We start from the raw sequence: 16,747 nt of genomic DNA, 5'->3' as shown, positions 1-16,747 counted from the left end.
GATTTTGATGGCATGCATGTTTCTACAGTAGAATATTGCAATAAAATATTAAGGATAAGTACATGTTCAGAAATAAACATATGGGAGCAATAGTCAGCTGGCAACAATATTTTTTAAAATGCTGACACCACCAAAATTATGCTTGTCATACAAATGTTTGGAGCACTGTTTGGTCAAAGATGCAACATTGGATTTCTGGGCCTGTGCTCCTGAGCCTTCTTTAAAATATATTTGTTGGGCAAGGGCCTGGGTAATAAAGATTGCAGATTGGACTTTGAGCTTATGTCCAAATTGCTATTGGCAGCTAAGATAGCTGTTTTTACATTTTGGAAGTCTGAAAGGGTCCCCCTCTTCACTGTTTGGTTTAGCATATGTCAAGAGTTGGAAGTCCATGATAAATTAGCATATGAGCTATAAGGGCAAGAGCCACCTACAACTAGATTTGGTCATGTGTAAATTGGGGTGATTAAATTAGAATACTGTTTTGTTACCTTATCCCTAAATGAGCAAGAAAGTCAGATCCAACCACATCTATAGTAGGCATTTATGTAATTATCTGTTAATACTCTTGGGGTTAGGAGTAGGGGTGGTTTCTTCTCCTTCAGCTGTGTAAAAAGCCTGGTTATGATCGCAGAAATCTTACCATTGATGGGTTCGCAGGGTTAATGGCATGGACATTGAAGAGGGGATAAGTGCCTTATATTGTGTATAAGAATAGTTCTAGTGGATACCATATTTGTAACTTGGTGTTTTTTTTCTTGCTTAATCTGTTGTTGCTTTTAAATTTTATTGTTATAGATGACAATTGTACAAGTGAAGAGAAAGTTACAAAAAAACCCCAAAAAATCCTGGGTGTGTGTGTGGACAAATGGCACTTAACCAGATCAGTAACTGACCTATACAATCTTAGTCCACGACAACTGATCCCCAGAACTGTTAATCAAGTTTCAAGTTTATTAGGTTTTTATATACCGCCTATCAAGGTTTATCTACGCGGTATGTACAATTAGGTACTCAAGCATTTTCCCTATCTGTCCCGGCGGGTTCACAATCTATCTAATGTACCTGGGGCTATGGAGGACTGAGTGACATGCCCAGAGTCACAAGGCGCAGCATGGGGTTTGAACCCACAACCCCAAGGTGCTGAGGCTGTAGCTCCAACCACTGCACCACACACTAATCACTAGCTCTTAACTTTGTTAATTCTACTCAGTCTGTAACATCTTTTAATCATTATAAACCGCATAGAACTTCACGGTCCTGCGGTATATAAACTGTTGTTATTATTATTACCAATATTCAGCGTTTAACCAGCTGAGGTAAGCCAGACAAAGATAGGACTGCTCGTATTTAATAACAATTTGAAGTTTTATTTAACCAAAGCAATAACATTATAACACATGTATTCTTATATTTGCTTAAACATCCATGTTAACTGATGTAGTTAAACAAAATATGTTTAAAAAAAACTTAGGGGTCCTTTTACTAAGGCACGCTAGCCGTTTTAGCGCTAAATGCTAATGCATCCATTATATCTTATGGACGCGTTAGCGTTTTGTGTGTGCTAATATTTAGCGCACGCTAAAACAGCTAGCGCGCCTTAGTAAAAAGGACCCCTTAGACCAGGAGTGGGCAACGAAGGCCACAATCCAGTCGGGTTTTTAGGATTTCCCCAATGAATATGCATGAGATCCATTTGCATACAATGGAGGCAGTGCATGCAAATAGATCTCATGCATATTCATTGGGGAAATCCTGAAAACCCGACTGGACTGGGGCCCTGGTTGCCCACCCCTGCCTTAGGCTATTAGCCAGATCCACACTTGAAAAACTTAAAATACAGTCTTCTATAGCTCACTCATTTTCATGTTTGTTCATAATCTGGAAAAGAAAAAGAAGCTTTTCTGCGTGCCCCTCCCTCCTCACGCTTATGCTGGGTTTTACTAAACCAAAGAGCTTCTTACTGCGGGCTGGCAAGGTGAATGCTTCGACACTCATAGGAATTGAATGAGCGTTGCCATAAGAAGCTCTTCCGCAGTTTAGTAAAAGGAGCCCTTAGCTCCTTGTGCAGATAGACAGTATAAACTTAGCACTTAAGGGTGTCAGGTCAAAAGCGCGCTGGGACAAAGGCGCGCCTAGACAATTGAGCGCAGCGTGCGCCGCTCTAAATTACTGTTTTTAGCATTCCGAGGGGGGGGGGGTGGGGGGAACCCCCCCACTTTACTTAATAGAGATCGCGCTGCATTATGGGGGTGTTGTGGGGGGTGTGGGGGGTTGTAACCCCCCCACATTTTACTGAAAACTTCACTTTTTCCCTGTTTTTAGGGAAAAAGCTAAGTTTACAGTAAAATGTGGAGGGTTACAACCCCCCATAACGCCGGCGCGATGTCTATTAAGTAAACTGGGGGGGTTCCCCAACAAAACCCCCGTCGGAGCCCCTAAAAACTGTAATTTAGAGTGGCGCGGCGGCGTGCGCTGCGCTCAATTGTCGGCGCGCGCTTTTGTCTTTCGCGCCGTTGTCTATGAACCGCACTTAAGAGGTAAGGGGTTGATTCTGTGGACATCAATTTGCAAAGGAACAATGAGGCTAAGTTCTCTTTTCAACTAAATTTTTTATAACATTTTTGCTATGAAGAAACAGTATGTTATCTGTGTTGACGCAAATTCGTAGTTTTGAGAAATGCAAAACCAAGCATCTGTATAATATCTTCTAGATAGAAAAGTTGCCCATGGCAATATGAATAGATTAATGAAATTCGTTTAACAAAAAATATATGCCCCCCTTTTATAAAAATGTAGTGCAGTTTTTAGCGCTGGCCGTGGTGGTAACAGCTCTAACACTCAGAATTCCTATGAGCATTGGAGTTGTTACCACTGCGGCTGGCGCTAAAAACTGCGCTACACTTTTGTAAAAAGGGGGAGGGGGTAAACATTGCATAAATATATAGCCTTATGATAAATAATTAAAAACTAATTCTTATTTCATGATGAATAACTTATTGACTATAATGTATCTTAAATAGAAAATATCTTTAGGTAGATTTTTCTTCAAAAAAGTATTTTATTTTAAAAATCAACTTAAAATTTTTTAAAAATCTGATTTTTAAATTTATTTTTTAAAATCATTGAATTTTATCCACCTTGAAGCTATATATATACTGCATATATAAATACACGTTTTATCAAATGTTCCTTTCAGGTATGAATATTTCTGTTCCATTGGTCATCAATATAGGATCTAATTTACTAAATTGCTTTTCCCTCCCATAGGCACAGAATTGAGGAAAAGTCTTCGTAAATTAAGTTCCCTGCCCCTCATAATTCAAGCATGAAAAGTTAGTGAGATTCTGTCTTTATCATAGAATCATATCTTTTCTTAATTTGCAGGTTGCCCAAGACCATTGGTTCTTTCTCACAGTTATATAAATATATCTGAATCCGAGTCTTCCTTCCCGGTGGGAAGCGTAGTATTTTATCATTGCTCTACTGGATACAGACTAGAAGGGTCAGAGTTCATTGAGTGCATGTCTAAACTTATCTGGTCAGACAACCCACCCCGGTGCCTTGATGTGAAAGGTAAAAGCATCTTTTTTCTAATTGCTTAGTGTTAATTTGTCAAGTCCAAGAATGCTTTAAGCCAGAGGTCCTCTGCAAACCAGTTATAGGTAGTTAATATGAGAAATGGCCTGAACTGAAGCATTGTAGATGGAGTACTGCTGTGTGGTGAGAGAGCTACCATGGTAGAATGAGAGATGCTTAGGGTAGGGGGTTAAAAGAGGGGAAATGCTTAGAGCAGGGACAGGGAGTAGAGGGAAGATGCTCAGTTGAGGGGGAAGAGTAAAGGGAAGAGAACTAAGTGATATGTATATCGCTTAGAATTCTGATTAAGCGATCAATCAAATTCTTATTAAACTTGAAACTTGAAGCCGGTTGGGAAAAGGAAAGAAAAAGTAGATATTTGGGGAAAAGAGTAAAGGTAGATGCTAGGAGAAGGGGGATAGGGTTAAGGAATTGGGCAGATATGGTGGAAGGGAGAAATATAAGGCAGCTGCTTGTAGGGTAGGGAGAGACTAGGGGCCTCTTCTACTAAACCGTGCTAGCAGTTTTAGTGCAGAGAGCCGTGCTGGGTGGCCCGCGCTGCTACTGACGCTCATAGGAACTCAATGAGCGTCGAGAGCAGCGCGGGCCATTCAGCATGGCTCCCCATGCTAAAACCGCTAGCGTGGTTTAGTAGAAGAGGGGGTAGGTTGCCAAATTGCGTGGCACAGTTGTCAATATCTGAGTAACCTAGTATGAGCGATATTGTCATGTTTCCTATAGCCCTTGGAACCCTACCCCTGTGTTCCTCCTTCTGCTCCACTTCAAAATCATCAATTCCAATTATTTTATTTGATAATACCACAATTTTTAACAAAAAAAAGTTAAGCCAAAGCGGTTTACAAGAATAAAAACAATGGGTTAAAATTTTTAAAAAGACAAACAGAGCAAGGGGGACCAAGACAAGTAAATAAACTGAACACAAATAAGATGACAGGGGAAGGAAAGGCTTACAATGGGTTTTTTTTGGGGGGAACCAAGAAGGAAACTAGCAAAAGGTGAAAAGATAAGAAGAGGGAAAAGCATAAAAGTATTCATGTTAGCCGAAGGTAAATAGGCCTACAGGGAACCTGAATCAAATGCCTTTTTGAAGTAATAAGAGTTATGTAGGGTCTCCCCTGCTCAACTTATCTCAGGGGAGATTCCACCACTGTCTTGGCTGTCTTGATGGTTTGAAATTAGAGAATGACATGGGGACAAATTTATCCCCATCCCCGCAGGAACTCAATTTCCCCGCGAGTTTTCTCGCTGTCCCTGCCCCATTCCTGTAAGCTCTGCCTTAACCTCACAAGCCTTGAACTCTAATGATTTTAAAATATTTGAGGCTTGTGCAGATGAGCATGGACTTGCAGGAAAGGGGCAGGGGACGGGGACAGGAAAAGAACTCGCGGGGACTGGACGGGAAAATAAGCTCCTGCGGGAACAGGGGAAAATTTGTCCCCATGTCATTTTCTATTTGAAATGTTGTGTGGCCTTTCTCGTGAAAAGTTTGGAGACCTCTTGCTTTAAGGTTAGCAGTGAATTCCAAACCATACAGAGCAGGCGTAGAGAACGCAGGCCATCAAGGGGAGCTGCATTTTACAGGTTGTACAGGCAATAGACATTGCTTAGACTAGTTATGAGCACCATTGCTGCCAATAATTTTACTGCCTGATATTCAGCACTATTTATCTACCCAGGAATGACTTCTGGCCAGTTATATAGCACTAAGCCGGCTAACCGCTAATATTCAGTGTGAGATGACTGCTAAATAAGAGGAAAGTGTGGCGTAGTAGATAAAGCTTACAGCTGATCCCTGGAAGGCTTCTCTCTGATGTCAGAGGAAGGATTCTGGGTTAGCTGTGGCTTTGTGAAGACAAGTGCAGCTAGGAGGAGGGAGCCAGTTAGAGGAGGTAAACACCCGCGGGAGGGTGGCACGAATTTGGGACATAGCACGGAGGGAGGAAAGGATGATTTGGGGCACATTGGGACACGGAGGGTCATTGTTGGGACAGGAAGTGAGGCATGTTGGCACAGGAAGGGAGAAGCAGCCTCCTGTTCGTAAGTACGAGTCCGACGAAAGTCTGACATTTTTAACCTGGGGACTGCCTGTAGTGTCTGTGTGCATTCGATGGCTATTCTGCTTTTTATTGCGAGTACTTGCACCATTTTTTCATAGTCTTTGTGAAGAGCATGGGTAAAAGAAAAACAGAAACAGGAAGGCCACGCTTCAGTAGTAAGTGCAGCTACAGCTATGCACAGGCCTGTTAAAAAAAAAAGAACACCCCAAGAAAACATAAACTGGCAGGCTTCTGAGCATTAGCTGTAACGGTATTCCATGCATAAATATTGGAATTATGAGTACAGAAATTTTATGTACAGAATAACATTCCAGCACATGTGTGCTGATATGTTCTGCTCAGACATGCATACAAGTTTTTGCACAGGTCCTATTTACATATGATTTGTATATTTTTTTCAGCAAGCAAAAATTGTGTGTTAATCTTACGTTAAAACCCCATATATAAAGCCATCAGCCCCTCAGTAATTGTCATTCATTGCTCATTACTCTTGTTCTATTCCTGTGATATAGGAAAAATAACTTTGCAAATAGGGCCCTCTGTTGGTAGGTTTTTAATCATGTCATTTAAGCATAACTTTCATTTTCTTCTTGACTTTTCTCAAAGCCCATTTATGTGACTCCTTGCCTTGAGTCTCTTGACAGCTGTTTTATACACCCTGACCTGCAGGGATGGCTGACAGACCTGTTATCACTTCTGCTCCTTCATTTGCTGAGGACACCATAAATACTGAAGGAACAGAAAGAGCTCTTCTGTGTTTCTCTGCTTTATTTCAATAGTTAAGTCGTGCATATGGCTCCCTGCATGATGGACACCTGGATTATTAAAGTGATACGACATACATTTACGGTATTACTTTCACAGAACTGTGTGGAGAGATTGGAAGTCCATAAGCCCTGAAGAAACGTTGGCTAAGCACAGGACTCCTATATTTAAACATTTTCAAACACAGTTTTTTTGTTGATTGAGAATCTTTAGTCCCTTATAAAATAGCTACAGTGGCACAAAGTCACTTCCAGCGGAAGTTTTTGCCGATGATGCGGGCGGAGGTGGTTTGAGCATTGGGCTCATAGAAACATAGAAGATGACGGCAGAAAAGGGCTACAGCCCATCAAGTCTGCCCACTCTGCTTACCCACCCCCTGTCTATGCCCTAATGACCCAATTTCCTTATCTTGACCCTCGTAGGGATCCCACATGGGTATCCCATTTATTCTTAAAGTCTGGCACGCTGTCTGCCTCGATCACCTGCACTGGAAGCTTGTTCCAATGATCAACCACTCTCTCTGTGAAGAAATACTTTCTGGTGTCGCCATGAAATTTTCCGCCCCTGAGTTTGAGCGGGTGCCCTCTTGTGGCCGAGGGTCCCTTGAGAAAGAAAATATCATCTTCCACTTCGACACGTCCCGTGAGGTACTTAAATGTTTCGATCATGTCTCCCCTCTCCCTACGTTCCTCGAGAGTGTAGAGCTGCAATTTGTTCAGTCTCTCTTCGTACGAGAGACCCTACCATAAGTCCTGAGGCTTTTTTCTTCCGTTGGAGTGGGACTCTTGGCACTATGAGTGGAGTTTTTTTGTATTTGAATGAGTTGATTTTCCCACTTCACCACCATTTTCAATTAAATAGTTTCCCTGCAGATCTTACCTTTATTCCACCCATGACTAGATATAGAGCCACATCCTAAAGGCTTTCTCTTATTTTGTGTCTGTGGAAAAATGCTTACCACACAGAGCTCATAATCCTCCTATAGATGTTTTACACTTCTGTAACCAATCACTTAAAGCATAAAGAAATACCTATGTCATCCTGCTGAGCCACAATGGAGCAATAATTATGATCAGCTGGGACTTCCACTAACCCTTGGAAGATCAGATAAGTGCCGCTTTTTTACTGACAGTCCACCAAGCAGGTTTCTTTGAAAAGTGGCAATTGCCCCGTATGGGGTAATCTAGGGACAGGAAGAGCACGATGATGGTCCCAGAATGAATTCTAAGCGGCTCTATTGCAGGAGATGTAGACACAGCACTTTCCACACAATTTCACATAATAGTTGCAAATACTCACATATATAATTTTTTTATGTTTTTTGTTTTTGTAAAGGTATTTATTTATGCTTTATGTGATTGGTTATATTTTTGGGCATAATATGAGAATTTTATTAAAATATACTCCTTAGTGTAATTGGTTACACTTCTGTAAACCACAAACTGAAAACAGAAAGGTGCAAACAAAACCTGAACTGAAAAAAATCCCAAAAGCTAGACTCTGCCTGCAGTCCAGCACTGGAGTAATAGAATTCGAAATGCACTTTCTCTTGCATTGTGCCACTCTGTAAATGAGTGAGCTGGTATTTCCTCTTCATAGAGGGGACTTTCATAATACACGTAATCATCTGTTATTGCGTTTTCCACCGCCAAAGAAATAGTATCTAGTAAGATGTTTAATTCTTCTTTCTCATATCTAACAGTTTTGGCCTGGAATTCAATGACATTATACATCAGAACACTTAAATTATTTAATGTTTTCAAGGGTCTTACAAACATTTTTTATTTCATAAATGTGTTCTATTGAAGACACAATTTTCTTTCTTTTTGTTAATAATATATAGCTCCAGTTCTTTCATTTAACTTGCATCATCAGTGTTCAACCTTCTAATGTAATCCTTGGATGCAAACCTAGATTTTGCATGTAGTCCTTGGGAGCCAACCTAGATTTTGCACCTATGCAGATGACATAGTGATCATGCTACCTGTAACAGTTTCATTTGTCAACACCCTCACCACTGTCAAAAAATGTGTCCACATCATAGAAGATTGGATCTCAAACCATCACCTCAGACTAAATAAGAACAAAGATCTGCACCCTCAACTCACTTCTTGTCACAATCAAGCTACAATGCTTTACTGCAGAATTTCCAACAAGGATTTCATACTGTAATCTAAAGGAATGCAAAGCTATGTAAACCATAATACCACTTCCCCCTCCCACCCCCATGGAACTCAAGCTATTTCATAATTGCAAGTCTGAATTATTGTTGTCACTTTGCAGGATTTTATTGTGTCATATTTGTCTTTATTGTGGAAAGTTGGGCAAGTTTCTTAGGTCTGCTGCAAATGCAAAATGGGGGAGGGAAGGGAGGGGGTTGATATGCATTATATGTGCCATGTGTGGAAAATGAATGAAAAAAGTCAAGTACTCCATTTTGTAAAAGTACTTTTAAAATGCCTCAGTATACCTTATACAGTATAAGTTTACGCAGAAATGCTGAGATAATATACTTAGCACTTGCGTTGTACAACAACAAAAAAAGACACAGTAGAAGGGTTAAAAAAAACAAAACAAAAAGAGAACTCTATGGAATCGATGTTCTTGATGGGCGTTTTTATTTTGCCTTTGTGTTTTAAGAGGTTGGCGATTTCTACTACAAATTTTGTTGTTTGTAAAGTTTTTATTTGGAATCCTTATTCAGATCGTTACTATAATCTGGATCCCAGAGGAAGGCTTTTTCAGCCATGTTGGGTTTGCATCATATATTTACTGTGATGCATTGATGCTACATTGACTGAGTCTTGTTTTAGACAATTATATTTATTGCACTTTAGCCCTCCTTGTGGGCTTTTCATGCATCAATAAATTTTTACATCATGAACATCAATTCCACAGGGCTCTCTTCTTGTTGTGCATATGCAAAACACATGAAGGGCAGTTTTGTAAATGGGCACATGCAGTTTTGCATGTCTTGTGTGCCCGAGTGCTTTATGTGCTATTCTATAAGATAATGCACAAGTGCTGTAGCATGCAACAGCAAAGAGGTGCATGTGTGGGAAGGGCATCTCTCCAACTTACACACTCCACTTATAGAATATTATAAATTACATGTGTTGCATGGTGCATGTAGGTATGCCCATTTACATCTGCCATTGACCTGGCATTAATGGCCACATCCAAATTTAGGCATGCCTGTGTAGTTTTACACTGGTATTCTGAACTGGAATTAGGGCACCCAGATGTTTCAGAATAGGTGCTACCTACGCAGTATTGTGTCACCTAAATGGAGATGCCTTATTATAGAATTGCCCCTATGTTGTCTTGTGAGCTAATCTTTTGTTCAGCCTCAAAATGAAATTCTAAAAGCACAAACTTGGGATGCTTGACTTGGCCAGCCAGTTGTCAGTGATTCTCTTGTTTCTCCTTTCTTCCTTCTCCACTGAAGTTTGCTCACTGCCGCCGATGGTGAACCATGGAAATTATGTTTGTCACCCACAGCCTTGTGACCCGTACAACCACGAGACAGTGGTTGAGTTTTCCTGTGAGCTTGGTTATACGTTAACCAGTGATTATAAGTATAGCACCTGCCGATATGGGAAATGGTCGCCCTCTTTTGATGTATCATGTGTCAAAACAGGTAGGCTTGTCACCTGAAAAGTAATTTCCTGGAAAAACAGGCCATTCGTCTGCATGTTGTGATTCAAGCTCAGAACCAGTAGGATATTTTAAAATACTTTTAGATGATTTCAGTTGTGAATTGTAAGTTTTCTGCAGGCAGGTTTACTTTCAAAATTGCATAAATGCAATCTAATCCAATATTGACATTTCTACACTGCCTTTTCCCAGATGAAAGTTGGACCCAAGGCGGTTTACAACAATAATCAATAAGACATAACTTTTTAAAAAAGATATTGTACTTAGTTAATTGACTTTTATTGATCTACACTTTCTCAAGTCAACTTTCGTAGTATTGAAATATGAGAATGAAGATAGATTTTTGTTAGCATCCTGGTTTCCTTGAATACCCGGTGGTGTACATTTTGTTGTGGGGGTAGGGGAAGGCTGGAAAATCAATAAACTATTATCCAAAGAGAAATGCTTTTAAAAGATCCATTCGCTTGTGATGAAAGTCACAGAAAGGTTTTCCCCCTCCCCTCCTCTTCTGTAACAGAGCAGTCTTGGCCCAGGACACAAGAAACCCTCCTGACCACGTGGAAAATAGTGGCATTCACAGCTACCAGTGTCCTGCTGGCGCTCCTCCTTGTTATTCTTGGCAGGATCTTCCAGACAAAGATTAAATCACATTTTCTTCCAAGGTTTGTAAACTGTGTTGTGCTGGGTATGAAGATGCTGGTGGTAGTGGGAGGAGGGGTAATTCTGTTTGCCAAACCTTTACAGATTACAGAAACACCACCCAATGGATATATCATTAGGTAAGCTAACAGATGAAAACCTGTGCATACTTCGTTGTCACAGCTCCAAGTGTGCATGTGTACCACAGCTTTTCATCCTATCTCCCCAATCTCCCACTCCCAAAGTTTTTTTAATCAGGATAGATTTTTATTTTATTTTTCTATTTAAAAATATTTAACGCACCACCCGAAATATACACAGCTTCATTAAGCAACTTAGTGAAGAGATAAAAGGAAATACAAAACTGAAAGAAAGAATAGAGGGCAGGTTGCATAGACACAATGGGTAGGTAGAGGGAAAGGTAAGAAGTCGGGAGTTAGTTAAACGTAAAGAACGGGATTCTAGGAAAATGTCCAACTCAGAATACAGACGCTCAAATCTGTTTGTCAGTTACATACGGAAGGCCATATCTCATATTTTAACCCTTTATTTGGCATTGTTGCTCAGAAACAACACGTGTTTCTATGGTTCTTATGGGAGATCTGCATCTCCAAATGACGGTTACTGGGCACTGTTGCTCTCGTTCAACATCAAGTTACGTAAAGCAGCCGTTTTGCCATCTGACAATTAAAGGGTTAAAACAGGAACTGCTCATATACAGCCTGATCTAAAATACAGGTAAATGGATACCCAAGTTCTGGCTACATCCAGCATGAGCCTCCATTTTACAAACTGAAACCTCCAAGCTATGAATGGGACATAACAAGGAACATGAACGTCTGTGTGGCAGAACAGGAACATCCATATTTACAAAATGGCCACACAGGCCTTCATGTGAAGGAGTAGCTGTATGGTTAGAGCTGCCTCCTAAGAACAAGGTTGCTGGTGTTTAAGTTCACTTGTAATTTTTGTTTCTTTTAAATGTGGGCTCTCCAGTGATAGAAACATATCTACAGTACTGTGACTTCCATTACTCTATTCCGTGGAGAACTCATAAATCAGAGCATCTTTTTCTTTAACCTGGACATGCCAAATATCAGGTCTAAATACAGACATCCATGGTTTTGAACGTTGACGTCTCTTCCCCTTCAGCAATTGGAGCTGGACATCCATACAATATGGAGTCTAGATTCCAGTTTTCAGACATTCAAAACACAAACAGAGCTTCTAAAAATAAGCACCAGAGTAGAAAGAAAGTAGAACTAGCTAGGTCTTAAGCTGAGTTTTACATTGTTTTGAGAGATAATGAAGTGCAGATGTAGTACGGTAATTGGGCTTACCCTAATGGGTCTTAACTGAGCAGCCCAGCTAACCAATTTGAGGTTTTCTGATGTATAGATTCACAAGCCATGATAGTCACCTAGATAGAATAAAGTTTGAATTTGGCCCTTTGGGTTGTGTTTTTTTTAAGGGGGGGTGTTGATTGTTTGAAATTAAACTGGACATTTGAGAAAATCCAATTTTGTTTCCTTTCATTTTGAAAATGAAAGAAAACGCAAGTTGTTGATCTGTGTCATCTTGAAGTCTAGACCCAGGAGGATACGGGCAGGGTCTCTCCTACCCCTTTGGCAAGGAGGTAACTGGAGGCAAGTCTGAAGAAGGAAGCTCAGTGGAGATTCACATGAGGATATAGGAATAATTTTGGCTGGGAGGGGGATTTTTTTTGTTATGTATTCTATTGCAAAAGAACTTGCACTGAAACAGTAAACAAGCCAAAATAATTAAAAGTAAACAAAAATGGAACAACATAAAGAACATCCCCCTGTATGCCTCTATTGTTTGTACAGATGTGTCATTCTGCAGTGAGGAAAGTTTACACATGGATCGCCTAAGAAACAAGTTCATCTGATCATAGGCGCCAGCTCTGTGGGGGCTTGAGCACCCCCAATATTTTTCCCATGCTGCAGAGATAGAGAAAAACACAGGAAGGAAGTGCAGCAGCAAGTGCAACCTCCAGAAATTAAAGAAACCCCCAAAGTCCTGCATCAGCTCTTGCAAAACAACCTCCTCTCCCGACCCCTGATGACTCCCTTTCACTCAAAGCACTATCCCAGCTGTGTCAGTGCCACTCTAGGTGCAGGCATCTCTCCTTCTGCCTTGCATTTATCGTGCAATGCCGCTGCAATTACACCAAAGCTGATTCAGGGCCTTGGTCTTCCCTGGGATATGCCCCGCCCTCACAGGAACAAGAAGTTATATCGGAGAAGGACAGGGTACGTCCTAAGGAAGACCAATGCCCCGAGTCAGCTCTGGTGTAATCATTCCGGCGTCGCATGATCAAGGCAAGAACTAAGGTAGAAGGACTGTGGGGGAAGGAGATGGAGAGGGAAAGGCGAAGGACTGCACTTGGGGAGAGAGGAGAGTGCTGGACCCAGGAATGAGAAATACTCCTCTGCTGGATGGGAGGGGAAAGGGAGGGTTAGATAGTAAGAGATGCTGGACTTTTGAGGGGGAGAGATAGATGCTGGACCAGTGGGGGAGGAGAAGGAAAGAGAAATTGGACTAAGGAAGGGGAAGAGGGGAGATTAAACTGTGAGGCTATATGGGAAGAGGATGGGAGAGATATTGACCTCAAGGTGGGGTCCAAGTGTGGGAGGAAGGGAAGAGAGGGACAAGGAGACAGATTCTGGGTAGAGAGGGAGCAAGGGGCTGAGGATAAGGATACATGGGGGCCATGCTGGATGGTGACAGGACAAAGACAAACGGGACAATGCTGTACATGGGGGGAGTGATGGGGACACAGAAGTAATGCTGATCGCAGGGATAGGGACAAGTGGGGGGGAATGAAGTGCAGTCAGGATAGGGAAAGAGTTACAGAGGGGATACGTTGTACAGGATGGATAGGAACAGGGACACGGAGGATTCATGCATTATAGGATAGATAGGGACATGGAGAGAAGATGGATGGTGGACATGGAGAGAGGAGAAATGTCAAATAGGAGACCCTGCAAAAGACATGAAAAAAGCCCAGAACAGAAAAGACACTGGGACCAAAGTGAATAGAAAAATAAAATGCTCATACAATAAAGGTGGAAAAAATTATTTTATTCTGAATTTAAGTTATGCATTTCCAAAAGCTGAAATATTCTAACTCTGATATTTCAGTTTTCATTTCTCTAATATTGCTGGGCATGTAGAATATGACATTTTAAGTTTTTTGCCTTCATGTTTCTATTACTGAACTGAGGTCCCTTGGTCACACTATGAAAACACAGACACTCAACAAATGTGTAACAAGATGCGGTATTCTGTGAACTTGTAGTGTCTGTATAGAGATAACGTAGTCCTGTTCATTTTGCTTTTTCATTAGGTGGTGTTTTAGGGCCTGATGTAATATTTATAGTTCTGCCTTTTCATGGATAAGGTTGTTGTTCATTGAGTCCCATGAGTTAGTGTGTTATTGTATGGTAAGTTTCTGAATATGTTATTGCACACTTTTGTGTATAATGTTTTGCAGTGGAGGGATATGCCCTTGCTGAAGTGACATCAAAACTTTAATTTTAGTTTGTCTTAACATCAGACCTGTTTTACCCTGCAGGGAAGGTTGCTAGCAGAAGGAGGCATGATCTGAGAGAGAGGAAGAAGACCAGGCATAGGGGACACAGGCTGCAGACAAAAGAGGTGCTGAAAAAGATGGAGAGTAGGCTGTGTGAGATTGGGAAAAGAGTGGTTGAGGGAAAGGGGATCATGGAGGTGTGAAGTAGAGAAAAGGAGTAAGACTAGAAGAGAAGCTGTAGAGAGAAACCATGGAGAGACAAATATACATGGAGGAAAAAGAAGAGTGGAAGAGAATCCTTAAAAGAAGGAACTTGAGGACAAAGGAAAAAAAACCCAAAATCAAGCAGAGACAGATGACTGAATTTAAACTACTGACACAAAGGCTGGAAAATGTTTGATTTTAGTAAAGCTTTCTGTGCCAGCTGGACTGAATAGAGGCAATAGGTACGAGTATATTTGCCCTTCTTCTCCAGCCCTGTTGTCTCCAGAATTAATGTTATTTTACTGGAAGGACATGGTGCAGCAGGTGGGGGGAGGAATTGTGTCAGTATTTGATGCCATAGTCTGAAAAATATCTTTAAAACTGCTATTCTGTGGAAAAACAGAGATTTATGAGTCTCAAATTGAAAGGGGAATAGAGAATAACACCATCTCCCCTTTTTCACAAAAATAAGTAATTCCCTTGTTATGGGAGTCATTCCCTAATGGGGAGACAGTGGTGTTTGACTAAGTGGGCTCAATATGCTGTATCGTCCCCCCCCCTGTATTGCATAAGCCTCAAACACTTTAAAATCATAAGTGTTCGAGGCTTGTGCAGTTAAGGCAGAGCTTACAGGAATGGGACAAGGACGGGACAGGGAAATTGAGTTCCTGCGGGGACAGGGAAAAAATTGTCCCTGTGTCATTCTCTATTCCCCCCTCCTCCCGAAAAAAAAAATAGCATGGCAGCAGCAAGAGGAGGTTATAGGAGAGATGGGTGGAGTTTGGAAGGGGGGTAAGGGGTTCATTGCCCCTCCACCCAACTATATGTGTTTCTTGGGTTAGTTTTTCTCTTGGCTCAGCTTCTAAGCCCTGGCTTGCCATTCTCACTCCCAGCGCAGCTCTGCTCTAGGCTAGATTTTGGGGGGTGTGACAGTGCAGACACCATGACTGAGAGGGCACTGCTATGCTGGTATGTCACCCTCGCCTCCTTCCATATCATGTAGGCCAGGGGAAGAAGGGCGTGGAGGATAATAGTGCTAGACAGAGAATGGAGGAGAAAGGAAGGGATGTATGGTAAAAGGAGAAAGTACACTTCGGCCAATCAACCAGCATGTATTGACTGTCCCGTCATTAAATAAAGGTATGCACCGTCAAGACAACATCGCCATTACTGCACCAAAACTTTGGTACACCCTACCCACCGCAGTTAAGAGAAGAAAAGAACCTAGACCACTTCAAAAGCAACCCGACAAGCTTATCTATTCAAGGATGCTCATACTCCATAATTCCCTTCTGACATATATTTTATTTCTAAGCATCTAATCCCCTCCTTATCAATCTTTACCTTAACTGTACCTTTTTCTATAAAAGATTGTATTTCTTCCCCTCCTCAGTTTGTGATTTTGTGTTCTCTTTGTAACTATATTTTACATTTTTTTATTTAAATTGTGCACCACTTTTACAAAGGTGCGCTAAGCTTTTTAGCGTGCGCTAAATACACGCTAAACGCTAACGCGTGCATGTTATCCTATGGATGCATTAGCGGTTAGCACACACATTGATTTAGCACGTGCTAAATCCGCGCTAAAACGATTAGCGTGCTTTTGTAAAAGAGGGCCTTAGTAAACTAAGATAAGCAATCAAATCTAATTTTAATAAAATTTGTGAAACTTAAACTTGGATGCTGTACTGGAGTCACTAACATTAAAGAAGGGGGAGGGGCATTGTGCCAAAGTTATTACCACCTGAAGAAGGCACTCGAGGCAGAATATTTATTATTTACCGTATTTTCACTCATATGCCACGCATCCGTGTAAAACGCGCACACGGGTATAGAGCGCGGGAAACTGTAATTTATATAAAGAAATTTTTATATACCGCGCACACCCGTATACCGCGCATGCCGCCCTGACTCTCCTGTCGCTGCCCAACTCTCCTTTTGCCCGCCCCGACTCTCCTCTGGCCGCCCCGAATCTTCTTTCGCCCGCCCCGACTCTCCTCTCCCCCTTGAAGTCCTGTCCCCCCTTGAACTCCTGTCCCCACCCTGAAAGTCTGATGCCCCCCCAACTCTCCTTTCGCCCGCCCCGTCTCTCCTCTCCCCCTTGAAGTCCTGTCCCCCCTTGAAATCATGTCCCCACTCTGAAAGCCTGATGCCCCCCCTGACATCCGATTCACCCCCCCGCAGGACCGCTCGCACTTGCACCCCCACCCCAAAGGACTTTCTCTGATGTCAGAGAAAGGGCGGGACCGCCGGAAGAGGAAGCAGCGCA

General features: G+C 41.7%; 1 protein-coding gene across 6 annotated transcripts in view; it reads left to right on the top strand.

Moving 5' to 3' along the window:
• The window catches only part of SUSD4 (sushi domain containing 4), a 162,881-nt gene that overhangs the window by 134,808 nt on the left and 11,326 nt on the right, over nt 1–16,747 (top strand). For all 6 annotated transcript variants that reach the window (XM_033937402.1, XM_033937399.1, XM_033937401.1 and 3 more), the window contains exons 4-6: nt 3,388–3,576; nt 9,871–10,062; nt 10,597–10,741. In XM_033937402.1, the coding sequence (XP_033793293.1) occupies nt 3,388–3,576; nt 9,871–10,062; nt 10,597–10,741 (526 nt within the window). The remainder of the gene's footprint in view (nt 1–3,387; nt 3,577–9,870; nt 10,063–10,596; nt 10,742–16,747) is intronic.

The sequence above is a fragment of the Geotrypetes seraphini genome, chromosome 3 (genome assembly GCF_902459505.1).
Source record: "Geotrypetes seraphini chromosome 3, aGeoSer1.1, whole genome shotgun sequence".
NCBI classification, from domain to species: Eukaryota; Metazoa; Chordata; class Amphibia; order Gymnophiona; family Dermophiidae; genus Geotrypetes; species Geotrypetes seraphini.
This window is presented reverse-complemented; position numbering and strand designations above follow the sequence as displayed.